General features: G+C 38.5%; 2 protein-coding genes across 8 annotated transcripts in view; both read left to right on the top strand.

The window, feature by feature from the left end:
* The first annotated feature begins 346 nt into the window (after positions 1-346).
* Positions 347-12,490, top strand: LOC101175667 (putative helicase mov-10-B.2). 4 transcript variants are annotated; one of them, XM_020707778.3, is made up of 22 exons: positions 347-485; positions 1,007-1,158; positions 3,663-3,750; positions 3,834-3,981; positions 4,149-4,377; positions 4,503-4,589; positions 5,723-5,885; positions 5,978-6,120; positions 7,167-7,325; positions 7,539-7,645; positions 7,719-7,915; positions 8,125-8,228; positions 9,217-9,314; positions 9,416-9,514; positions 10,546-10,651; positions 10,766-10,877; positions 10,951-11,142; positions 11,278-11,346; positions 11,425-11,547; positions 12,046-12,134; positions 12,219-12,323; positions 12,402-12,490. In XM_020707778.3, the coding sequence occupies exons 2-22, from the start codon at positions 1,013-1,015 to the stop codon at positions 12,409-12,411; spliced, it is 2,574 nt and encodes an 857-aa protein (XP_020563437.1). In that variant the 5' UTR covers positions 347-485; positions 1,007-1,012; the 3' UTR covers positions 12,412-12,490. The 4 variants fall into 4 exon arrangements, with proteins under 4 accessions (XP_020563437.1, XP_020563438.1, XP_078811884.1 ...); XM_020707779.2 differs by having other exon boundaries at positions 382-489; XM_078955758.1 differs by having other exon boundaries at positions 420-485; positions 4,503-4,599.
* A 1,805-nt stretch (positions 12,491-14,295) lies between these two features.
* Positions 14,296-25,655, top strand: part of hook3 (hook microtubule-tethering protein 3) — a 32,391-nt gene continuing 21,031 nt past the window's right edge. For all 4 annotated transcript variants that reach the window (XM_004074853.5, XM_078955756.1, XM_011481913.4 and 1 more), the window contains exon 1: positions 14,296-14,494. In XM_004074853.5, coding sequence (XP_004074901.2) covers positions 14,438-14,494 — 57 coding nt within the window. In that variant the 5' untranslated portion in view covers positions 14,296-14,437. The remainder of the gene's footprint in view (positions 14,495-25,655) is intronic.

Below are 25,655 nucleotides of genomic sequence, written 5' to 3'. Positions count from 1 at the left end.
TTTTGAAATATTCACATTGAATATTTTCAGTGTCATTCTTACATCATTGTTATGGACCGATTTGATTGGCATACACCTGAAAGTGCAGAGACTACTTAGGGTTGCTGTAATATACTTCTCCAGAGGTGAACTGCATCATCTTCAGTAACAAGGCATATTTATTAGGAACTAGTCACCTTCACTGCCACATGAGTCACAACAACCTAAATCTTAAGTTGAAGACGGAACAAACCTCCTTGACCTCGAAATCTGCGCCTCACAGTGGTGAAATTGGCGATGGCAGAAACATCACGTTTTCAATTTGAGTGCATTAAATACATTTTCTAATGGGCTCACCCATTCTTTTTTCTGGTGATTACATTCCAAATCGTTGGACATTTGTATTTCTTTAAGTAGCATCACGGTTGCTAGGATACTCTAGATCTTTTTTTTTTTAACAGAAGTAACAGTATTCACCTCATCAAGCTTGTGTTTTCATCACTAAAGTAGGTATATATTTACAAATATTTATTATAATGTTTATTTATGGTTAGTTTATGAAACATCGAGGCTTGTAAAGCAAAAATTTTGGGAAAACTCCTAATTGGCACAGTATGCATGCTATTTGTTGAGAACAATTCCAGTTCACATAGTTTTAATTGTATGTCAAAAAATAGATTTGTATATTCTGAGTTTTTTCATATTTCTAACATTTATTAAAAATCCTTTTTGAATATTGTTTTTCTTAGGTTTCAGACATTCTGTTTAAGCTAAACTAGCATCACAACAGCATAGCAGCTGCTTTTTGTTAGCCAGCTTGACAAACTACTAAAATGGAAAAAATATCTCAAAAACTTTTGAAAAAGAAAGAAAAGTCAGTCAGCCCTTAAAAAAGATAAATATACTGCATACTCTGTACATATTTAAAAAAAAGCTCTTTTTCATGACCTCTGTGACACATTAAGATCTCATTCTGTCTTTATTAATGCATCATGACTTAAACATATTTCTTCTTCACATTCTTCAGGCCAAAATGAGTCTACCTCAAGATGACGAATGGGAGACTGTCCCCAGGAGGAATCTGAACAAAATTGTCCCTGATGAAAACCAGTTTGCTAATCTGGCCTACAGTGAAATTCAGGACCGAATAAAATGGGCAACATTATTCCAGAAAAATAGGTATGAAAACCCTCTAAAACACAGAAAAAGAGCAAAGTGGCTGGAAATAACCTCCAAGATTTGTTTTGTTTTGTATTTAGAATGTCAGCATTTTCCATTTCTAATGATATTGTTAAGGAAAGCATTGTTCAAAACCTTGGAGATAGAAGATCTTTCTGATGTTGATCTCACTTAAAGCAAACAGCTGTTCAGTTTTTTAAAGGATAGAACAAACCTGTGTCTCTCTTACCCCTCCATCATGGCTCTTTGGTTACAGAAAAAAACAAAAACCTTTACATGTAAAAAGTAACTTTAAAGTAAGTAAAGTCAAAAAGAGCAATCTAACCTAAAATGTATTCATTCATTCACAAACAGTTGAAAGAAAATGTATGTCTAAAGTCAAAATAAAACATTTTAGCAGAATTTTGTGCGCTGCACACCACAGAAAATCAATTGGAGGTTAGTAAACAGAATTCCGACACAGTGGATTATAAAGCAGATTTTCTATTTTTTTTCTGACTGATATGCACCACAAACGGTAAAATAAACTATTTTTTAATTTAATTACAAAAACTGCTAAAATATTGATTTCATTTTGAGGATCATTTGTGACACAGGCTGTCTTTTTTCATTTATGCCACAAAAAACAATATACAGTCCCTGACAAAAGTCTTGTCGCTTATCCATTTTGTAGAAACAAAAGCGTATAACCTCACTTTTAATGAATCCATTGGTTTTAGAAATGTCTCATATGAAAGCTAAAACCCTCCCAAATTATGTTCAATATACTAAAATAACATTTTTTCACTGAAGAAAATATTGATCATTTAATGAACACAGAAAATTCACATTTTGGCAAGACAAAAATTTTGTCGCCTACAAAGAGTAGTGTGAACATTTAACAAATAATTTACTTCAAAAACAAAAATATGTTGCATAACATCAGTGAATTAAGTAGTACTACTGTGAGATCCATATTTAATATCTTGTATGACTTCCATGAGCTTGAAGGACAGCATCCATGCGGTTTGACAATGATTCATACAATTTATTGATGAAGTCATCAGGAATAGCAAAGAAAGCAGTCTTACATGCCTCCCAGAGTTCATCAAGATTCTTTGGTTTCGTCTTCCATGCTTCCTCTTTCATTCTACCCCAGACATGCTCAATGATGTTCATGTCTGGTGACTGGGCTGGCCAGTCCTGGAGCACCTTGATCTTCTTCGCCTTGAGGAACTTTGATGTAGAGAGGGAAGTATGCGATGGAGCACCATCCTGCTGCAGAATTTGACCCCTTTTATGGTTGGGAATGTAAGAGGTAGCTAATACTTCTTGATATTTTAGGCTATTGATATTGCCTTCCACCCTGCAAATGTTCCGCACACCCCCATACTGGATGTAACCCCAGACCATGATTTTTCCGCCACCAAACTTAACTGTTTTCTGGTTGAATCTTGGGTCCATGCGGGCTCCAGTTGGTCTCTTGCAATATTTGCGGCGGCTGTGATGTAATTCAATTGAAGACTCATCTGAGAAATCCACCTTCTGCCACTTTTCCAGCGTCCATCCTTTTAGCAGGCTGTGGGCCTTGGCAAATGCCACACGTTTTTTCAATTGCCTTTTGTTTATTGCTGGTTTCTGGGCACTGATTCGACCATGGAGGCCATTTTGAGATAGAATTCTACAAACTATTCTGGTTGACACAGGGACTTGAGGTGACCAGGCCTGGTAAAGCTCTGCTGCAGTGGAAAAGGGGCTGGCCTTGGATTTTCGAACCAACAAACGGTCCTGCCGAGCAGTTGTCTTGCAGGGTCTGCCGGACCTGGGCTTGTCAAAAACATCTCCAGTCTCTTCAAATCTTTTTCTTAGTCTTTGTACTTGACGCTGAGACACATTGAAGGTGTCAGCCACCTCAGCAGTGGATCTGGTCTCCAGCCTCTTGATAATCAACGCTTTGGTCTCAGGGTGAATCTTAGGCATGTTGTCAGAGGTCAAGTTGCAGTTGATGTGAAGGCCTGGTGTGCTGCGGTTCTTTTTATATACACCCAGTAATTGATTGATCAGCAATTGATCACAGGTGAGGCTGTAATCTAGGATTGGGTGCATCATATGACAAGGCGACAAAACTTTTGTCATGCCAAAATGTGACCTTTCTGTGTTCATTAAATGATCAATATTTCTTCAGTGAAGCAATTTTATTTTAGTATATTGAACATAATTTGGGAGGGTTTTAGCTTTCATATGAGACATTTCTAAAGCCAATGGATTCATTAAAAGTGAGGTTATACGCTTTTGTTTCTACAAAATGGATAAGCGACAAGACTTTTGTCAGGGACTGTATTTATATGTATAATAGGAACAATTACATAGATATAAATCAGTATGTCATTTTTAAAGGGCTTGACTTTTTGGCTCCTAGTGGGTTGAGGTTATTGCAACTTTGCATCACATGTTGCTCTATTTCTTTCAGTGTGTTTCATGCTGTGTACAATTTCAGAAGGACTGTTTTTCATCCATCCACACAGGCAAACTGAGGAAAATCATGATGTCAAAATAAAAGTGGGGTATTTAAAATACCAAAAGAGTTTCTCTGTCACGGCGAATGACAATAAGGTGAGAAAACAAAACTTTAATTACGTGTTTTTCTTTGGCAAAGTTGGAAAGTTAATTCATTTATTTTGTTTCTATTACAACAGGCAGTTGTGTCACTCAAAGTAAGCAACTGGGGACACCACTCTGTTTATTTCTCCTTTGAGACTTCAGAATTTTGGAAAAGCCTTTTTACTTTCAAAGACCACCGGGGAAAAACTTTTGGGACTCTAGAGAGACATTGTGTTAATGCAGGTTTGTAACGTACCCAAACATACAAACATACTCATTTCAAATGCTACAGGAACAGTTATGTTGGGAAAAAAAAGTACACAAACCAAGCTCTGACATTTAAAACAAAAATCCCAACACTGCTGTGAGATTTGAAGACACTGACTTTTCTCTCATCGTCTGTTTTCTAGGAAAAATCTTCACAATTAATGTTCATTTTGACTCTGAACACACTGGTTTCTATGAGGTCGTTTTCCTCTTTACATTTCAAACAAAAGAGAAGCCCAAAGAACAGTTTAAGATGATACGCCTTATAGATGTCACACGTAGTACATACAAATACATGCAACTCCAGCTCCCTCAGGATCCCAAATCCTCTGAAGAAGTTCCCCAGACTTCAAAAACGGTTCCTGCTAAAAGGTAAAACTGTATTTGTTTCTCTTTTGATAATCTCAATGTATTCATCATTATTATTACAAGATTTATTAGTTGCTAATTATATGATGGTTTTATTGTTTTGTGTTTTTGTTGTTTTGTTTCTGCAGTGAAAATATGAATGCTCTTAAAAATGTGGTGGTTCTTCAGGAATTTTGGCTCCCCAGGGAGGAAGGTGCACTTGAGAAAGCGGCGAGGTATGTTTAGGTATTCACTTTTTTTATGAGCGAACAAAAAAGTGTCTAGTCAAGAATTAGATTTTTTTTGAGAATTGCACGTTCAAATATCCTATTTTCGGCACTGTAAGACGCACTGGAATATAAGGCGTGCTGTTGATGAGTGGTCTATTTTCAGACTTGTCATAAAAATGGTTCATTAACACGCTTCACAGCACAATAACTGTAATTCCTAATGGTTTGCAACATGTGAAAAAAAAATTGATTGATACTGCTACGTCAGTGTGACTATGCTAACTCCCGATCTTGTTAGTAACTCATAAAAAAGACAGTCCGTCCCCGACATACGTTAGCCGCCTCAGCGTATTTGCAGTAATTCCCAACTTTGTTAGTAACATGTAAAAAAAAAACAGACTGATACCGCTAAAACAAACGTTACTGTGACTACGCCTACTCCTAATACTGTCAGTCACTCATAAAAACTGACTGATATTTTGACAGAGCGCCTCTAAAAAAACTGAATGAATCTATATATGAACCACAACAGATTTTGAGGCACACTGACTTTTTTTTTTCTTTTCTAAAAAGGGGCTTTTAAGTGCATCATATAGTGCGGAAGATCGGTAAATAAGAAATACAAACAAACAAAAATGTACTTCATGTAGAAAAATTCTACTTTTTTGTTTCATTTTTATATTGTGACGATTAATACAACAATCAATGACTGTAAGCATAATATTTCAGATTTATATTTTTTGAGGAAACTTGTTATTATCTAATCTACTAAATGAGTCTAAGGCAAAAAAGTAGCACAACTTTGCTCATTTTATATTTGAACTTGCACCTAAAAATGTTTAGTCGCATGTATAAGCTGCAAAAAACTCATATTTCCAAGGTTTAAAAAGTGTTTTTTTTTTAAATATTATAACTATTATAAAATATTTGTATTTTATTTAGCTCAGTTTTGGAAGCAAAACAAATTTTTAGTCATGCTTGGTTTCATAAATGCTTTTTTTTTCCATGTTTAAACGTTTTATTAAGGTAATTGTTTTTGTGTCCCTAGAAACAATTAATTGATGCAATTAACTATATATTTCCTCTAAAATGTTATGATAAAAGCAGGATCACTACTTCCACTGTGAATTTTTCTTTAGGGAGCTTGAACAGAAACCGCTGAACTCAGAAAACTACGCCAGGAGATTCCACATGCTGCTCCATCTCGAGGAGCTTCATCTCCAAGAAAGTCTGGATAAGTACAACCAGGAAAACGTGCTTGTGACAGCTCACAAAAGCAACTCAGAGACCTTCACTCTGAAGGTTGGACATCTCACAGTTAAAACTACCCGGCAACTTTTCTGACTTGAGCTTTGACCATAGAAATGTGAGGAATGTTATGTGTGTCTCATCAGATTACAGGTCCCTCTTACAACTCGTCGGTGGTGCTTTCTTGTTGTTTTGTGACCCTTGTCCCTTCAGATGTTGACAATAAAGTCTACGAGGGCATTGTTCATGACATACGTGAGGACCGGATATTCATAAAATTCCTCAATGAGTAAGAGCAAATCAGCATCTTTTGACACAAAAATGTGTTTTTTATTGTTTTGATTTGGAATTTTGGTTTATTTCAAACGGTCAAAACCAAAGAAATGTACATGTATATATAGATAAATCAAACTTGAATATTAGTCATGACTTGATTGGAAAATAAGAATTAGTAGATATATACATATGCGGGAGCCAGTTTAGCTCGTGCTGGTTTGCGGCACCTTCCATCCGTGTAACCTGGGTTCGACTCCAGGCTCCTCCCTGTTCCCTTCTCTACCTCTGCCGGTTCCAAGCCCGGTTTGAGAAGGTTGCATCAGGAAGGGCATCCGGCGTAAAACATTGCCAAATTTACCATGCGACTCGTTCGCTGTGGCGACCCCTGATGGGAGAAGCCGAAAGTGGAAGAAGAAGATATATACATATGCACACACAAAGAAATTATGTCATTACTCTTAACAAGTAGACATATTTGTACTTCTACATGCAAAACGTGACACATTGAATCAATTAAATGTGAATTTCATCAAAAACAGGTGAATCAATTACTTGAAAAGGGGTGGGAGGAAGCAAACTTATAAAATCCCTCCCTTTTTATGATTTACTTTAAATTAAATACCCTACTTTTAAATCCTATTAGAGTTAATTATACTTTTTCAGTCCACGTGCAGATCATTTATCTAATCTATTATTAATATCAAATTGCAAAGATGAATTGCTTGTTGATTAACTTAACAGACATTATTCCAGAAATCATTATTACATTTCACAGATCCAGAATCAGAATGAGTGTCCTTTTTGGGCTTAACCAAGTTACAGATATGGTTTGGTGTTAAATGAAAGGTCCATGATGATATTTTTGGAGCTAAATGCCTGAGACAATGCAATTCAATTCAATTTTATTTATATAACCCAATATTTCCAACAAAATTCATCTCAATGGGCTTCAGACAAGCTGGTTTTAATTTACTTGTATTTTTCTTTGATTCCTTTTTAATAAATCCTGTGCTGTTTTGCCCAATTCAAGAAACTAAATTAGTATTACATGATATACAGGGTCCCTGACCGTGGAGTGCTCAGGTGCGGTGTTACGTTCAAACTCAACCGCATGTGCCTGCGCATGCAGCACAGAGCGGCAGCAATGGCAGCAGAGAGGGGACCAATGGACCTGCTTTTCCCAACCAGAAGGCTCCCACGCCTTCTAGCACTGAACAGGTTAGTTGACCTCCCTTTTAAATGCCTCAAAGCATGTTAAGCATCTTTCTTTTAGTTAGGGCTGATGCAGGTTTGCCTCCTTTTTTGCTTTTTTTTCAGTAGATTTTTTGTTTTCTTTTTCTGTTCCTAAACTGATGATGATTATTATGGATGTCTTGCATTATCCCTAAAGTTAAATGTAGCTCAACTCGCCATTGTTTCCTCTAAATCCAGGCCACCAAGATTTGAATTCAACCCGGAGCAGCAGAAAGCTGTCACACACATTCTCAGACGCACTGCAAAGCCAGCCGCTTACTTGCTGTGTGGTCCGCCTGGCACAGGTAAAGTTCATTTCTCTTCGGGTTGGTTTGTTTCTTAGAAAGCAAATCCTTACTTTGTCGTTTCACACATCAGGCAAAACCTTGACTTTAGTAAAAGCCATCATGGAAATCGTAAAAGCACAAGACATCAACATCCTGGTCTGCGCGCCGTCCAACAGTGCAAGTGATGACATCTGTGAGAAGATTCTGAAGGGATTGGTAGACACGGACAAAGTGTATCGTTTGTACCCCTTGCTCCACTCCATCGCTAAAATCCCTGAAATTTTAAAGGTCAGACTTTTGTATTTATTAATTTTGCAATAATAGCTTTGCCAACTTAAGAGGAGACCAGAACTCAACCTTCTATTGCCCTATCATTTGCCTAGTTGATAATAACTAACCTAAAGCAACATAGATGTACTATTAAACTATTTCCTCAAGGCTTTCAAGTGAATGATGATTTTTGTACTGATGTCTACATGTTTTATTGTAATCTTTAGAAGAACTGCAACCTAGACCAAAAAAAAGGCACCATTAAAATCCCCAACAAAAAAAGCATCATGAGTCGCAAGATCTTGGTCACCACCCTGCAAACTGCTGGAAGGTACAGTGGGAAAAAGACAACAGATTGACAGAATGGAAGTGTTTTCAGTCTATTATGGTTATCTATTCCATTATCATGATTTGCCTTTCAAGATGAAATGTCTCTTCTTGGTCTTGTATTTTTTTAAATACGTTTCTCCCAAACTGTGACTTATATAAGATTTTTACTTCTTTATTATGCCTGTTCTGGTTGCTGCTAGTTATACTCCATAGCAACTCAGTTCAAAATAGATGGTAGTGAAAGAGGACATGATAGTGATTGTTGTGATCAAGAAGGAAACAGAAGATAGATGGAGGCGGATGATTTGCTTTGGCAACCCTAATGCTATGTTGATCCTCCATGATCAATATACAAATGGTTGACACTTCCATGTTTTGAAAAGGACACTACTCATTCGCTACCAATCCGAGTTCCTGACTGGTCCAAGTTCAATAGATTTAACTCTCAACACCCGTTCTATCACCACGCGTTTTGTACATAGAGCCCAAAAATGTTTACAGATTTGCACAGCGACACGTAAAGACAAGGGTTTTGAACGCAGAGGCCAGAAACACACACATACGCGTTCACACAGACTTTTCATTGGACGTACATTTCCGGTGTAAACTTAGCAAAAAGGAAAACGCCAAAAGACAAAAAAGTAGAAGAAGAAAACAGGAGAGTAGGTTCTTTTTTTCTATTAAACAACTGTTTCAATTTTGTTGTCTTGCCCAAATCCTAAAGTCGGGAGGACTAAACCCCAGTAAATGTCCCCTTCCTACTTCAATCTTGATTTTCACCCTTCAGATCCAGTGAGGTCAGAGGTCACCTGTTCACATGTTCATTAATAAAACTTTACTTTTTTTTTTAATAAAAAATAAAACCTATAAAAATAGATCTCAGATTCACAGGAACAGGAGCTCAATGTGTCAGAGATGTACAGTCTCTCCAATGAAACGAATCATAACACTTTATGGTAAATCTATAGATGTTGCTGCTTTCTTCCCAGGCTTGTGACAGGCGGGATCCCTCCAAAGCACTACACTTACATCTTTGTGGACGAGGCAGGCCAAGCTACAGAGACAGAGAGTATGATTCCAATAGCAGGTGGTGTGACACAATATCTCTTGTTTACAATCAGATATTTGGGCAAACTTTTTGATAATCCGTCAAAAATGTCCCTGAACTTGTGCCTGACTTCTTTACAGGTTTATGTGACCGCAGCACGTGCCAGGTTGTGTTGGCTGGAGACCCAAAACAGCTGGGCCCAGTTGTTATATCGAAGACTGCAGAGTACCATGGACTGGGTGAGCACCTGGCACAGTTATATCCAAATAACTGTACATTCAGAGAGCTAAAAAAAATCTACCCAAAAACAACTGATTTGATTATTTTATAAGTTAAGGATTATGTCTTAATGTGTATAGTAGTGTTTTATCTTATAAGACCTGGCGTCCACATGCATGTACGTCACATTTTGGGTTATACTGTATTACTACATCACTTCATTTCTGCTTATAGCGCCCTGTGACTATATGTGTAGAAGGTCAGCTCAATTATTACCTCGGGCCTTAAAATTTTTAAATATACAGCGCAGACCAAAAGTTTGGACACACCTTCCCATTCATTTCCCATTCATTTGAATTTAAAAGTTTGGACACACCTTCCCATTCATTTGAATGAGAAGGTGTGTCCAAACTTTTGGTTTGTACTGTCTTCCTATTTATTTAAATAAAAATAAGGTAAAGTCATTGGGTATAATCAAAATTACAAAACAAAATTGCAGCTGCTGCAATTTTCTTGAAAACATCTAGAATTAAAATTTAGAAACCAAATTATTAAAGATAAAAACAAACAAATGATAATTTTTCCTTGGATTTACTCTGTATTTTTGTCATGCAAATTTAAACAGACTTCTAAAGAATGTATGTTCACAAGGTCATATCCTCTTTGTAGGATCAATAAAGTTCTTTTCTATTCTATTCTATTCTATTCTATTACAATGGTCATTTAAAATATTTTAGGTCCAACGGTGCAGAGTAAAAGACATGTGAGGGTCTCTGCTGTGCAGCTTCCTGCAGACTTCAGGAACTCTTTCAAAATAAAATTAGCATCATTTTAAATTTTGTGGTAAATTCTCATTTAAAACTTGTGTATTGTTCCAGTTTACAAACTTCTGTTTTAGGAGCAGGATGGTATGAAAAAATTCGATAGCCACAATAAATGTTGGACCTGTTTCTACTTGCAGAGTAAAAATGAAATAAAAAAAGAATGCAAAGAAATACTTCCTATCTGCATTCTAACAGAAAAAGAGGATTGAGACGTTTTATTTGTGCAGGGGTGTCCTTGTTGGAGAGGCTGATGAGGGACAACGATCTGTACAAACCTCATGAGGATTTTGGGTTTGATAGCAACTTCATCACCAAACTGCTGAAGAACTATAGGTCGGGTTTTGGACATCTTTTGTCACTTTAAATAATTGCTCAGGATTCTTTATAAACTTTTTCCCCAAATTCTAATTTTTTTATGTGTCACCCGTTTCATTTTAAATCTCCCAGATCCCATCCTGCCATTCTCAAAGTTCCTAACGACCTGTTTTATGGTGGAGAGCTCCAGCCGTGTGCTCGTCTTAGCAAGTTATACAATCAATTGGAGCTTCTGCCCAAGGAGGTGAGGAGATCGTACACAGACAACAAGCAGCCTCCGTCCACTTCTGCTTTTGTGACTTCCTTATTCGTTTCAGGGTTTCCCGGTGGTCTTCCATGGCGTGGCCGGCATCAGCCAACAGGAAAAGGGCTTCTCTTCTTTTTACAACATGGCAGAGATTGAAGTCATAAAGGAATACCTAAAATCCCTGATCCAACACCTCCACCGGAATAATGTGAGCCATGTTCCACCAGGAGAAATCGGCATCATCTCTCCATACAGGAAACAAGTCAGTTTGATTACATTAAAATGTTTTTATTATATAAAATCCTAAATAATACTGAAATAGCAAATTTACAAACTTTTTGTGGCCAGAATAGTTCTAAACACAACTCCAACTTTGTCTTTAAATATCTACCTACAGGTGGAGAAAATCCAAAAGGCCATTCAATGGGATGCAGACCTCAGCAAAGAAAATTTGGAAAATGTAGAAGTACGTCAGTGAAGCTTTTTAGAGCTTAACTGTAAAAGATTTTGCAGTCCATGTTAAGCAACTGTTTGTGTTTTGCAGGTTGGGACAGTGGATAAATTTCAGGGTAAAGAGTTCAGCGTGATTCTGATGTCAACAGTGCGCTGCTTTCCCAAACTGAAGCACAAGCAGAACTTTATCCTGGGCTTTATCAGAGATGACAGGGTGAGCACCATCGTATTGCTTTAAAGATCCACTCCGATCAGCTTTTGATCGATTGTGAAAGCGGTTGTCTTTTTTATTATGATTATGCCATTTTTAGACTAAAAAAACAGTGTCGTTTTGTATGGTTTCTCACTGTTGGCGCAGAGCAACCCCACCCCCTTTCCCCTCCCCGTTGCTGATCGCTTGGAGCAGGGAGCTTGTAGCCCGCCCCGCATACAAATACACTCTTTTTCGAACAGCATGTTTCGTCCCCTCCGGATTCACAACAATTTGAATGAAAAAAATACTCAGAAATGCAATTTTAAGCTTAACTTTCCTTATGTATGTCCTTCATCATGAGAGAAATGCCACAAGAACGTGTCAAAAACCCATTTTCATTGGAGTGGGTCTTTAAATCTCAGATTTTTTTCATTTCTGCATCCAATTGAAGCTTGTGGTTGCAGTTAAAAGTAATATATATGTGTACACATCTGTTCACAAAAACGAAATTATTCTTAGAGGTTTAACGTGGCGATGACCCGTGCCCGCTCCCTTCTGGTTGTGGTGGGAGACCCACGACTCCTGGCAACTGATAAGAACTGGAACACGTAAGGCCCAGAACATTTTACAAGATGACATGAGAGCAGAGTGAGAGCCGTCTAACATTCCTCATCTTTCACTCATACTCTCAGGTTTATCCACTACTGTTTAAAAGCGGGAGCATACCGTGGCTTTACTCTCTTTGATAGAGGCCTAACTCAAGACACGCCCACTGTCGCAGACGCACCAACACTCAGGTAGAGTACTTTCTAAAGTACATCCACTTAATGTCTGAAAACAGCCTTAACTATGACGTTTTGTGAAACCCTCTACAGCACTGCATGACGCTCCAACTGCTGGGTTTCAATGGAGAAATCAACACAACTGCCAAGGAATAAAACAGGAAAATAAAACAAAAAAAAAAGAATTTATTTGTTGTCTTTTTTCCAGCCAAATAACCCTTATCTTCTGTTTAATGCATACCAGTCCATGTTTAGCATGTGCTGCATTGAACAGTTTAAGCTTATTCACCTGCTTCACAGTGGATCAGTTGAGATTTTGCAATTATAGTTTTGTATTTTTGCATTTATCAAGTCATATTTCACAGTTTGGGATTGTAAAGTGTTAATCCTAAAATATTCAACTAAAAAGGCAACCATCCACTTTCCTAACCTGCTAAATCCCTTTAGGGGTCACAGGTTTGCCGGGGGCTTGTCCCGGCTACTGTTGGTGTTGGTGGGCCACACCTTGGATGGGTCACCAGTCTCTCACAGGGCACACAATCACTTCAACACACTTAGGGTCACTTTAGAGTAACCAATTAAGCTATGAAGCATATTTTTGGACTGACAGAGGAAGCTGGAGTTTTCCCCATGCAGGCTTGGGGAGAACGTGCAAACTCCACACAGAAACGTCCCAGCCAGGATTTGAACAAGAGCCTTTTCACTGCCCCTATGAAAAGGTAACTAAAACATTCTTATGCACACTTAGCTTTTATTTTGAAATTACTGTAGAGCGATACCTGGAATAAAGTCTTGTGAAGCACTTAAATTGAACTTGAAATGTCATAGATATCAAAACACTTTCTTCTATAACCAGCTAAATGCTTCTGAAATTATTCCAAAACTTTCAGTAAGTTTCACAAAATTCTCCATTGCAAGTCAGAAGAAAACAATGCCTCCAGATACAGCAAGTATGCACGAATACAAAGCTGGCTTTATTGATAACTAAAGCACAATTAAAAAAAATATATATATGACGAAAATCAGAAAATCAAATTGACAATAGTTTCTTATACATCATATCAAAAAAAGAAAAAAACCTCAACTCTGACTTAAGCGGAAATAGTCAAATTGGATGTTGAGTGTTGGGAAACTACTTTTTCCCCTTTCCCCTCCAAAGCAATTATGCATACATTTTTAATTTGGGATCAAATATCAAATTAGAATTATAGCCCTAAAATAATACAATTTATTTTTTCCAAACAAAATTATACGTTTAACAAGTTAAATCAAAATGAAAGTTAGGTTGGATTGACTGCGCATGAGATTTGTAAGTTTTAGACTGCTTTGTAGCTTTAGTTTTAAAGTGCAGTCAAAGGGATTTTTGTCTCTAACGAGATACTGTAGATGTATTTTAAATGTTTGTGATTGGTTGGTATTGCCCATTGCTGTCGAGGGTAGGACCATTCAAAGGTAGATGGGGTGGTAGGGTGGCATGTTACCAAGGTAATCAACTATTCTTTGTATAAAAAAATAAAAAAATAAAAAGTATAATAATAATAATAATAATAATAATAATAATAATAATAATAATAATCATAATAATAATAATAATAATAATCAGAATCATAATAATCAGAATCAGAATTCTTTTTTAGACTAAAAAAATGCGATAAAAAGATTAGCAATTAGCCAAAGTTGTCAAGCAGGGTTTTTTTTCTTTCTTTTTCTTTTTTTACCATAACTGGTCAGTCGAGATGTTTAGCATGTTTGTCCGAACTATCGTAATCGTAAGTTCATTCTTCTTTGGAATGGCTCAAAACAAATAAATAAACAGTAGGCCTCTTTTTGAATTCTAGCGTGCTTGTAGAAAGAAATGTATATGCATGTTTACATTTATTGTACCCTTTGCACCGCTAATCATACACAGAGAAAATATATGAGTATATATTTCTTTTAAAAACATCAAATGTATTTTAATGTTTTGGTGCCAGACTTTAAGCTCCGCCCACCCAGCCCGCCTCCGGCAGACGCCGGCCTCGCCGACGGATTTCCAGACACCCAACGAGTCAGAGGTCCGGGGAGTTTATGAAGCTCACTGTTAAGTTCAGCCTCCCGTCGCCCAAAAAGTCAGCCTCCGATAGATAACAATGAGCACACCCGAGTCGCTGGATCGAATGGAACTCTGTGAAAGCCTTTTAACGTGGGTAAGTTTGGAAACGAGAGTGTTTTGTTGTTTTTTTCCTCCCTCTGTGAAACACACTGCTCTCCGGCGATGCTAAAGCTAGCATGCTAGGCAACAAGCTAACGGGGAAAACGCTAGCATGCTAGAGAAAAATGACACGGACTGTGTGGTTACGTATGCAGGCCAGCTGTTTTCTGTGTTTAGCTACTGATGCGCTATGTGCTAACTAAAAGCAAACGTCCAAACATAGATTCAAGCTTAGAGCATTATATGTTTAATGATCTTAGTTGTCTACTTATTCAGTGTTCAGTCTCTCTGTCGCTAGGTTTAAAAATCAAACCTAACGAGAGATGTTAGCTTTGGAATGATTGTTCCGTTCTTCACGAAGGATTTTTTTTCCCTGTCAGAGAACGTAATTCCTGTCATTGTTGTCCATTGTTGCTTTGTGTTTTCTTCATTCCTCTTCAAGTGGCATCACTTTGTTCACTTTGAGAGTTTAAAGTCAGGGAATAACGAGTCATATTTCTAAGGAGTAATTTTACTGCATCATTATACCACAGCTTGATCTGGATAGCACCTTTAAAGTGATTTAGTTATGCAAAAAACTTGAGATAAAGTTAAACATGAAGTGAGTTCAATATCCTAAACTACAGTACCTATTTAATTATTTCTACACATCAGTGAATGTCTTGTTGCTGCCAAAATGATGAAGTGAGAATTGTTCTTTTTTCAGCTCATTTACAGTTATATTTTATTAACTGAAAATAGCAGATTTTCATAATTATCTTATAAGCTTTAGACTATAATGATGGCATAATCCAGTGTTTTTGTGTGTTGGTCCTGCAAAGAGTTGTCACAAAACAAAGCAGAATTTACGTATTGGGTTGGTCGTGACCTGAATTCCAAGCTGCTGGAAAATTGTCGACTGTTGGTGGAAGGAGAGGAGGAAGACTTTTGTTGGCAGAGATGGAGAAGGAAAGACCAGAGTGGAGGACTTGAGGCAGTAGTGTTCTAATGGAAAAGACTAGAGAGTTGGCCAACATAATGGAAAGAAGAAAGTTGGATATCCTGTGTGTTCAAGAAACTAAATTGAAAGAGAGCAAGGATTATGGATTGGGAGAAGGTTCAAGCTGTTTTCTTCACAGAGTAGGAGTAATCCTAAAGGAGGAGTTTGATTAAAAGGTTCTGGAGGTGAGGAGCGTGTCGGATTGGGTGAAGGGTCTGAAGCTATAGGTTGGAAGTATGATGTTGAATGTTGTCTGTAGTTAATGGCCCTCAGGTTGAATTTGAGCTAAAGGAGAAATTCTGGAGGGAGATGAATGAAGTGATCTAGGGTATCCTTATAAGGAAGAGATTGGTAATTGGAACAGACTTTAACAAACGTGGGTGAGAAAAACTGAGGGGACGAGGAGGTCATGGGTAAGTTTGGTGTTCAGGACAGGAATGCACGAGCACAGATGACTTTGGTAAACGAATAGAAATGGCAACAGTAAACACATTTTACCAGAAAAGAGAAGAGCATAGGTTGACATACGCCTTATTTGGTTTCATTTCTGCTACATTTTGTTCCTATATGATTGTTTTTATATTATTCTATTTTCTCTCATGTTTACTGCTATGGAAATCCATAAATTTCCCATGTGTGGAATCATTAAAGTACTTCTGATTCTGATACAAGATTGAAAGGGAGGAGCACACAAGTTGATTCCATCATGTGCAGACACTTTAATCCAAGACAGGCCAACCCTGGTCTTCAAGAGCTACAACCCTGCCCGTTTTCCAGTTCTCCCTGATCGTCTTGCTGCTGATTAGCTGACTCAAGCGATTCCACCTGATTGACTGAACACACATGATTTAGGTAGACACCATCAAGCAGTCCAGGTAGAGCTGGAAAACCAGCAGGGTTGTGGCTCCTGAGGACCAGGGTTGGCCAGCTTTGCTTGAATCTGACAAGGATCAGCGACTGCAAAGTGTTCGCTGGGGAGAGTTTAGTCTGACAGCATCGGACAGTGATTTGTGGGAGGACCAGTGGTGCTGAAGATGAAGAGGTTGAAAGCACAGCACTGGATAAAGTTGTTAAGTTGAATAGGAATAGTGCTGCATGACTTTGGGAGATCGTGAAATTTTCCCAGATGACTGTGGACAGCTGCATCTAAAATGATCAGGGAAACTGTGAGCAAAGCATTTGGTGTGTCATCTGGAATGTGGAAAGCAGATAAGGACACTTGGTGGAATGAAGAACTTCAGGAGTGCCTTAAAAGAAAAAGGAACACTAAGAGGACATATCTGTGGAGGTATGGAAGAGTTTCGGAGAGGTGGCAGCAAAGTTTAAGACTGGACTGTTTACCAAGATCTTGCAGAGGGATGTCTGAGGAATGGAGAAGTGTTCTGGTTCCCATTTTAAAGAAGAAGGGAGATGCCCAGAGTTGTAGAAACTACAGAGAAATAAAGCTGTTGAAGCCGTAAGTGAACTTTTGTGAGCTACGGTATGGTTTTATGCCAAGGAAAAGTGTCAAAGATGTAATATTTGTTTTGATGAGGCTTCTGGAGAAGAACAGAGAAGGTCAGAAGCAGCTGCATTGTGTCTTTGTAGATGTATTAGAGAAAGTCTATGACAGGATACAAAGAAAGGAGCTGTGATTTGTAGGACAACCTGTGAAATGGCAGAAAAGAATGTTGGAGTCTCTCTAGACAAGGAAGAGAGCTGCTAGACAGTGGTGAGATGTGCTGTAAGTGCAAAAGAGGATTTCAAGGTGGAGGTGGGTGATGCATCACGGATGCAGCTCTGTTTCTTGTTTCTGTGATGAGGGAAAGACTGACAGATAAGTTACACAGGAATCCCAGAAATCACACCTGACATTGTGATTTGTGGTGACAGCAGGTGGAAGAACATCTAGAGAGGTAGAGACTTGCTCTCTAAAGGAGAGAAATGAAGGTCAGCAGTAGCGAGACAGAAGATATGTTTTTTTGTTTTTTTTTTAAAACTTGTCCTGTCTTTTTGTGTGAGGCTTTTTGTGTTAGACAGATTTTACTATTACATTAAGGGGTTATGGATCTTCTGATAGCCAAGGGGTATATTGGCACAAATGCTTTTTTTTGTTAAATTTATTTATTTAATACATTTTATGTTCTAAATGCATATTTTACATCCAAGAGTGAAATTCTGGTTAGGAGCAAGGGTTAAAGCAGACGGGAGCAGTGCGACAGTGTGCAAGTACAGGTGGGATGCAAGCACGCTCCCGAAGTGTACCATGTGTTCATTAGAGGAACCAGATCCTCCCCAGCCCGACCGACACAGAAGAGAGGGGGCAAGAGACCCTGAAGCACCCTCAGCGAAAGGACCTACACAGCCTGGCGTCTGGGCCACAAGGCAGGCACACTCAGCTTTACCAAACGGAAGCTATAGGGGCCACCGGGTGCTGGACACAGAGACGTGTGCTAAAGATGGCGCCCAAACCAGTCAGCCCGAAGATCACGATGCAACCACAACTCCACCCTTACCCCCTACACACGCACAACACTATCCTCTAACCCCCCCCACCAACCTACAACTTCCTCAAACCCTCCTCCCATATCCACCCTGGTGCCCTCCCCACCCTGCAGAAGGGAGGGAAAGCCCCAAGAGGCCCGGGGAGGTAGCCCCCAGGCCTGTCCCGTTCAATGCCCTCTCAAACTCTCACGTATTCTACTGGTTACCCCACGTCACCACACAGTAACCCCTGCCGGTCCACAAACCCCCCAGCACCGCACTGCCCCGGCCAACAGGAGGAGATGGAGGAAGGTTTCAGGTGTGATATGTGACAAAGGAGTGTCATCAAGAAGGAAAGCAGTCATGTTGTTGGTTTAGAGCAGGGGTCCCCAGACTTTTTCCAATGAGGGCCACATGACGTTCCCTTTCTCTGATCGGGGGCCGGGTCAGTTTGAAACAGAAAAAGTGTGACAATCACAGCGGTGCACAAATGTAAACATTTATTGTTTCCCAGAAAGCCAAATATTAAGTTTAATAGCTCACCGATGGACTGTAAGTTCATAAGCAGGAAGATGAACTGTGGGCCTGCATCTGGCTTGTGAGGAGTTGAATATCCGGTTCCATCGTAGTCACAGCAAGTCTCAAACACTGATGCAGATGTTCATCCGTCAATCTTGATCTTAGTGGACTTTTCAGGAGTTTCATCCGTGAAAAGGTTTGCTCACAGATATATGTGCTGCCAAAAAGTGTGAACATCTTCATTGCGTTTTTTTTATATTAGGGTACGTGTTATTTGGGAGAGCGGCATAGAAGTCAATGAGACTTTTGGGCTTGAATGCGTCTTTCAAAACATCACAGTTCTGTAAGTCAGCTAGCTCAAACTGACAAGAAGGCTGGGCTTCATCGATGTTGGCAAGAAAGGGGTTTTGGAAAAGATGGATTTCTTTTGCATGAACATGAAGTTGACTGAATCGCACACTGAACTCCGCCTTCAGCATTTCCAGTGCCTCCACACACTTTTCGGCTGGGAACGGGGCCGCTGGGTTCTCTGCAGAAAAGTTTGGGGTAGCAGGGAGATTGCCGAAGTTGTGCTTCTTCACTTGCCCCATAAGCAGCGCTAGTTTCACTTCAAATGCTTTTATGTGGTAATACATGTCACAAATGAGTTTTCCCTGGCCTTGTAGCTGCAAGTTTAGGCCGTTCAACATTTCTGTCACATCTGTCAAAAATGCGAGGTGCCATTTCCATTCTGGTTCGATAAGCTCTGGGACCGTTTTGCCTTTGGAACACAGAAATGCGTTAATTTCAGGTAGCAGCTCGTAGAAACGCCTCAAAACTCTGCCGCGGCTTAACTATCGGACCTCTGTGTGGTACAGCACATCTCCGTGGGCAGACCCCAATTCAGACAGGAATTGTTGGAACTGCCTGTGTTTAAGTCCATTTGCTCTGATGAAATTTATGCATGATACGACAACCTGCATGACAGAATCCCACTTCAGCACTTTGCAGCGCAGTGCCTGCTGGTGAATTAGGCAGTGGACTGGTAGCGGAGCGCTGAGACCGCGTTTCTCCATCTCCGCGTTCATGCGTCCTATTAGACCCCGAGATGCGCCCACCATACTCGGAGCTCCATCGGTGGTGATGCTGGCCAGCTTTGCCCAGTCCAGATCCAACTCTTCCATGGTTTGGCATACATTGTTGAAAATATCCTCCCCCGTGGTACTGCCTTTCAGACTTTTTAGGGCTGCCAGCTCCTCACAAAACTCAAAGTTTGCGCTAACGCCACGAATAAAAATAAGCAGCTGCGCCGTGTCCTGCACGTCCGTGCTCTCATCCAGCGCTAATGAAAAAAACTCAAATTCTTTGGTCTTCTGCTGCAGCTGGGCATAGACATTACTCCCGATTTCTTCAACGCGTCTGGTGATCGTGCTCGCCGACAGACACAACGCATTAAATACATCTCTCTTCTCGGGACACATCTCCTCCGCGACGACATTCAAACATTTCTTCACAAACTCTCCCTCGGTGAAAGCTTTACCGCAGCTCGCTATATTTTAGCTTTGAGAGTTTCTCTGCTCGTATTTGGCCTTGCAAGTTATCGTATTTGTCTTTGTGACGGGATTCAAAATGTCGGCGCATATTGTATTCTTTGAATACCGCCACCGTCTCTTGGCAGATGAGACAAACAGCCTTTTCTTTGTGTTGAATAAAAAAATACTTGTTTGTCCACCGCGGGCTAAATACCCTGCATTCAGAATCAATTTTCCTCTTACCTAACCTTTTTGCCATTTTTCCGTTGTGTGGGGGTTGGGAGGGTAGTGTTCGCTGTAAATAGAAGGTTTCGCGCGTCTTGCCTATCCCATAATGTGTTACTCCTATTCCAAAACATCTCGTTCACTGTAACTGAGATGCATTCAGGGGCAATAGGATAAATGTAAATCAGAACATTACAATCAGGCGGCCAGGCTAAAAAAGATATTAATCGGAAAAAAAGGCTGCTTTTGACCCGCCCCCTCTATTGGTCAGGGAGCCGTTCAGGGGGCCGGGTCAAATGAGTCGGGGGGCCGGATCCGGCCCCAGGGCCGGGGTCTGGGGACCCCTGGTTTAGAGACTGAGTAAGAGTCATGAGGCAGAGTTGAAGATGTTGAATTTCTCTTTGGGATTGATGAGGATGGATATGATCAGGAACGAATCCATCACAGGAACAGTTCATGGTAAATGTTCTGGAGATAAGTTCAGAGAAACGGATGAAGATGGTGTTGGTTTTTTGAAGCACTATAGTTGGTATTTACAACTGTGTTTATCTTAACGCAGCAAAAAACGCCTTTTACATGCTTTTCTGTGTCTCGTTACGCGGCACGCGCTGCTGTGACGTCACCCTAAAAGCTACCTTGTTTTCTCTGATTGTCAAACCCTGACAATTACGTTCACAATGCCATAACACCACAACGTTGAGATACAACAAGTCACTGAAATATGATCGGATGAATGCAGGCTCATTAAAACAACTTTTAACGTGACCCACTTTGCTTCTCACTGTTTTGCCTACAACCTATAAGAAATGAACAATTGTAGCGTCCCTTCTTAGACGTCGTCTTGCCAGTAACTGCCCTGCAGCATGCCTCCACCGGATCAAAAAAGCAAGCATGTGTTGGGCCTGATGTTGATACAGGCGTTTTAAATTGCTCAGTAAAATATAGTTTGAATGAAATACCAAGGAGGGACTGTAAAGCACAGGACTTCCATCATTTCTGTCTCTAGTTGCTTTGCCCGCCCTTAAAACTCTTGACCAATGAGTGAAGTGATTTTTATTTATGGTTTTGTTTACAAGCTTTGGTTTGAATCAGAAAAGGCTACTTGAGCTTGATCCAGACCAAATTAAGCCGACTTCGTCTGAATACACCCTTATTTTTAAGAACTCGTGTGCTTTTGTCCAAACTAAAAAAACAAACAAAAGGATTCATGAAATAAACATTATTTTCTCTTTATATTTCAACATTTTATTCCTGACAAAAACTGTAGTTCCAATACAAATTATAATCGTATTATAATGTAACTTCCGGCTGCACGGAATCGGAGCTCAGACGTTTTTTTGTTTCTCTGGACATTTTAAACACGTAGGTTGCTACACTAACATAAATAAATACAGAACCCTGTTTTATGATTGCTTTGCTGCTCTTCTGGATTTTACTCAGAAACAGGCTAGATTGGTTGAAGACTGTAGAATCCCGATCGAACAGAACCGATACAGAGTCCAAAGTCTGTGTCTGTTTCTAGGCACTGTCAATGGGAGACAGAGACACGATTGGACAGAATCTAGACCAATCAGCAGGCTGTTTGATGGCAAATATGTCATGCTAAACTGAAACTTATGATTAAAAAAAAACAGTTTTTAAATGCAAATATTTAATATTTTCATCTGCTAATTGTACAAGTTTTGTTTGCATAAATATCACTTCATAAGGAATTGTAGGTTTCAAGAGTAATGAGCAGCTATAGATAAGGAAAATGTAAAATATTGTTATTTTTCACATATGATTAGTCATAGATTGGACAAAAGGTTCCAGAAAATGCATGGAGAACACGTTGACCTCAGACTGGCCTCCACTTCAGCACGGGTCAGTTGTATGTATTGTGAGTATGTTGGATGTTTTCAAGCTCCCTATCAATAAGTTACGGTAACCTGAAAATAAATCTTAGTTTGCTTTCCATGTCGGCCTATAATAATGTAGTAAATAATGCATGCATGATCAGTTTTAGAGGGGTCAGCTGCTGGTGGACTGTGAGCTTAATAGTCTTTTCTAGCAAAATTTGATTATTAATGTACTGCTAAATGAATGTACTACTAAGTAATATACTTAGTTACTGCCCCTTGAAGAAAATACACTCTTAAAAATTATGAGCATCTTTGTCTGACTACCAATTATATTGTTGATGACTGATATGATTTAATTGTGTAAAGAGTTAATTTGGTTGCATAAGAAGTTTCATTATTAAGTTAACTTAGTTTGATGAAGGGACAGAATTAAAGGCTGGAGTCTGGTGAAATCTCGGAGCATCTATGTCTGATGCTTTCTGAACTACATGACTTTGACACGCTTTCCAATGAATCCTTGAATTCAAATCTTTAGGTTACACCATGCTGTCAGAAAACAATGTTAAGGCAAGGAGAGTGTAGACATTTAGCATTTTCGGATGAAAGAGTAAACTTAACTTCTTTTAGTAGCCACTTGCTCGTGAGATTTAGTTTTGTTTCATGTTTTGATCCAAATGTTACCTTTTGTTATTGCTCCACTTTTCAAGCATTCAGTCCCAGCGTTTTATTTCAATTTGAATGTAAGCTTCCATTGCTTTAAGTTGTGTTGTTTTTCCTCCTCTAGGTTGAAGTTCATTTAAATTAGGGGTCTGCGACTTGTGGCTGTTTTAACCCTCCGCTTTGGTTAAAGAAAAATAAAAAATAATAAAATGTAGTTTTATAAAGTAACTGTAAAATGAAATACGATAGAGGTCATTAAATGGCTCCAAATTTAAGTTTCGTTTGTTAGATTGATGCATTTTTGGTTGACATGCACCTGAAATGGTAAAATATTATTTATTATTAATATTGTAGACTTTGCACTTTCTACTGCATTTGCTGCATTTTGATGATGAAAGGTAGTCATGTGAACCTCTGCCAAAACTGTTACATGTTTCAAATATTTAATTGTCTTTTTGTTATGCAAAAAATATTAGAACATTTATATTTATCACAATGGTAACAATAATAAATATAAAAATCAGTGTTTTATTTACTAGAGGGTAAAGTAGGCTTTGGCAGTGTTGAAGGTTGCAGACCCCTGATCTAAACTAAAATTATTTAGGCTAAGATTTTGTTTCCTTAATTCTGAGATAGTTGTGGTCAGAAATTGGGAACTGAATATTTTATGGTTATTCCTTTTGCTTTTGGAAACATTTGTCTCAGCAGAATTATTTTTTTTTATTTGTTTGATCTTGAATTTATCTCTGAAGTGGCAAAAATGGATGTAGGGCATTTCTAACAGGTTTCAGAATTCTACTAAGCCTTACACTTAATTTTGATTCAGTGACAGATCCATGGCTCCACAATAAGATTACCGCATGTTTTCCAACTACTACAGGCTTCTTTGTCTGTTTACGCCATTAAGCTTTTTACTTTCTGAAATTGGGCAAACCAAGGGGACAAATGTATAACATACAAAATAAAACCATGAAGAAAATAATAAAAAAAAGATTCTGCCCCTAAGTCGGATCCTGAAAGTGACAGGAGAGTTTAAGATCCCTTTGACCAAGGCTTGTCAAAGCTGCATTTGGCAAATTGATGTGGCTTTTATGTTAGTTTTACCTCCATAACAATCCTTTCATCCATAAGATACACACAAAATCAAAACTTATTGTTTATACATACATGCATACATACATACATACCTACATGCATTTATGGGAATTGTTTTATGATAGTTTGATTACATAAAAAAACCAAAACATTTCTGAATTCACATCAGACATGATTTGTTATGCAAGTAAAATATGATGATGATTACAACGGTGCATATAAATGACCTTAATAGTGTCTGTTATTTTGGAAAAGACTCTCTATTGTGATTAAGGACACATTTATTAGTTTATTTGATCCGTGTTATTCTGTTTCCATGGTCTAAATGCGTTGAACTATTTGACAAAAAAGCATTTCGTTGTCCTACGCTTTTCTTAAAAATAATATATGATTTTTATCTATTCTGAAAAATCATTTTCTTTTTCTTTTCTCTAAACAAAGCAAGTATTCGTAAACTTTAAAAAGATCTTTTTGGCGGTAGCTCCGGCTAGGACCTCGAAGTAAAGTGTTAGTAATCCAATTATAGGAAAAGAAAAGAAAAGAAAAGAAATGTAAATCAATTTTGTCTTGAAGATAGAGTGTCAGAAGGACACAAGAAGGTTAACATACATTGTGGTCAAATATAAAGCTTTAAACAAAGCAAACAAAGTGTTTTGTGAACATTAAAGGGGTTTCAAGGGGTTATTTATTTGCATCGCATGTGCAGCAAAGCAGAATGTGTAAGTGATGCTACAGCTTATTAACATCAATGATGCTAATGCACTCACCAGCATTTATTTTGTTGTTGGTTGTAATCATGAAGGGATGAGCTAGTTCATTCAATGGTTTATAAACTTGCTGTATTTTCAACCTCTAATCAAGTTTAGTATAAACGTATTACTTTCAGGATGACCAGTACTAGGCAAAGCCCCCTCTTTATTATAATTAATATATCTCTCATTGGTTTAAACTAAAATATATCCTTATCTTAATATGCAATTTTCTAAAGGCAACTTTTGTTGTCATATAAAACAGAAAGAAGCTGAAACATTCTTGAGTGAAATGAAAGGCTTTAAGAAAAGTCTGTGTTGTCAAGTACGGCATGCTAAAGGCTTTTTCTACTGTTTGTGAGCACAAAGGCTTTCCCAGCTTTTTGACAGCTGCTGAGACGTTGTCTCTACTTCTGTGATGGACTGGCTCATCCTCTGTTTTCTTTCCTTTTGTCAAATTTCCTGTAGAAGGAAATGATGCAGCCCAAAATGTGGTGGACTTTCATTTCCACATGAGTAGCAGAGAGCTTTTTCTGTGTTTTACAGCCCTCTAGCTTTTTGCCCTTTAAAACATAATTAATTGGACCTTTAAATGCATTTTAATGTTTTATCCTGCCAAATAAAATAAAGAAACAGCAGGTTTGCCTTTGATGCTAGAACTCTTGTGTATCAATTTAATTAGATTAAAACCATTAAATGAATTAGTAACCAACTCAATGAAGAAGGTGGTAAGAAGTTATAAATCTGACAGAACAATTCTCTAAAACTGACCAAATATCTGCTGTAAACTTTGATGGAGACTTTATGGTTAAAAATTACATTAACAAAGATTTATTAATAAATGTTCGTTCAGATTTTTAAAACGTTCATAGTTTTACTAACGGCTTTTGTTTGCACAGTGTGTAAAGTTCGGCCTCGTGCTGGGATCAGGGTCAGCTCGCTTCCTGTTTGCAGGCTTCTTTCTTAATCTCTGCTAATTTGATCCAACTGCTTCTGTGGCTTAATCACATTGTTTTTATTGCTCCAAACCATTTTGCTCTATAAAATAAGTAAGGTAAAGCAGAGTTCATCCTCAATGTGAGCAGGGGGATAGTATGTATAATATCTGTTAAGA

This window comes from Oryzias latipes, chromosome 12 (genome assembly GCF_053564925.1).
Source record: "Oryzias latipes strain Hd-rR chromosome 12, Olatipes_Hd-rR_3.1".
In the NCBI taxonomy this organism is placed as follows: domain Eukaryota; kingdom Metazoa; phylum Chordata; class Actinopteri; order Beloniformes; family Adrianichthyidae; genus Oryzias; species Oryzias latipes.
This window is presented reverse-complemented; position numbering and strand designations above follow the sequence as displayed.

Coding starts and splice junctions, on each gene's coding strand:
- LOC101175667 (XM_020707778.3), top strand. CDS start 1,013: ATGAGTCTACCTCAAGATGACGAATGGGAGACTGTCCCCAGGAGGAAT. Junction 4,378..4,502: donor AAAACGGTTCCTGCTAAAAG/GTAAAACTGTAT, acceptor TTGTTTCTGCAG/TGAAAATATGAATGCTCTTA. Junction 4,590..5,722: donor GCACTTGAGAAAGCGGCGAG/GTATGTTTAGGT, acceptor ATTTTTCTTTAG/GGAGCTTGAACAGAAACCGC.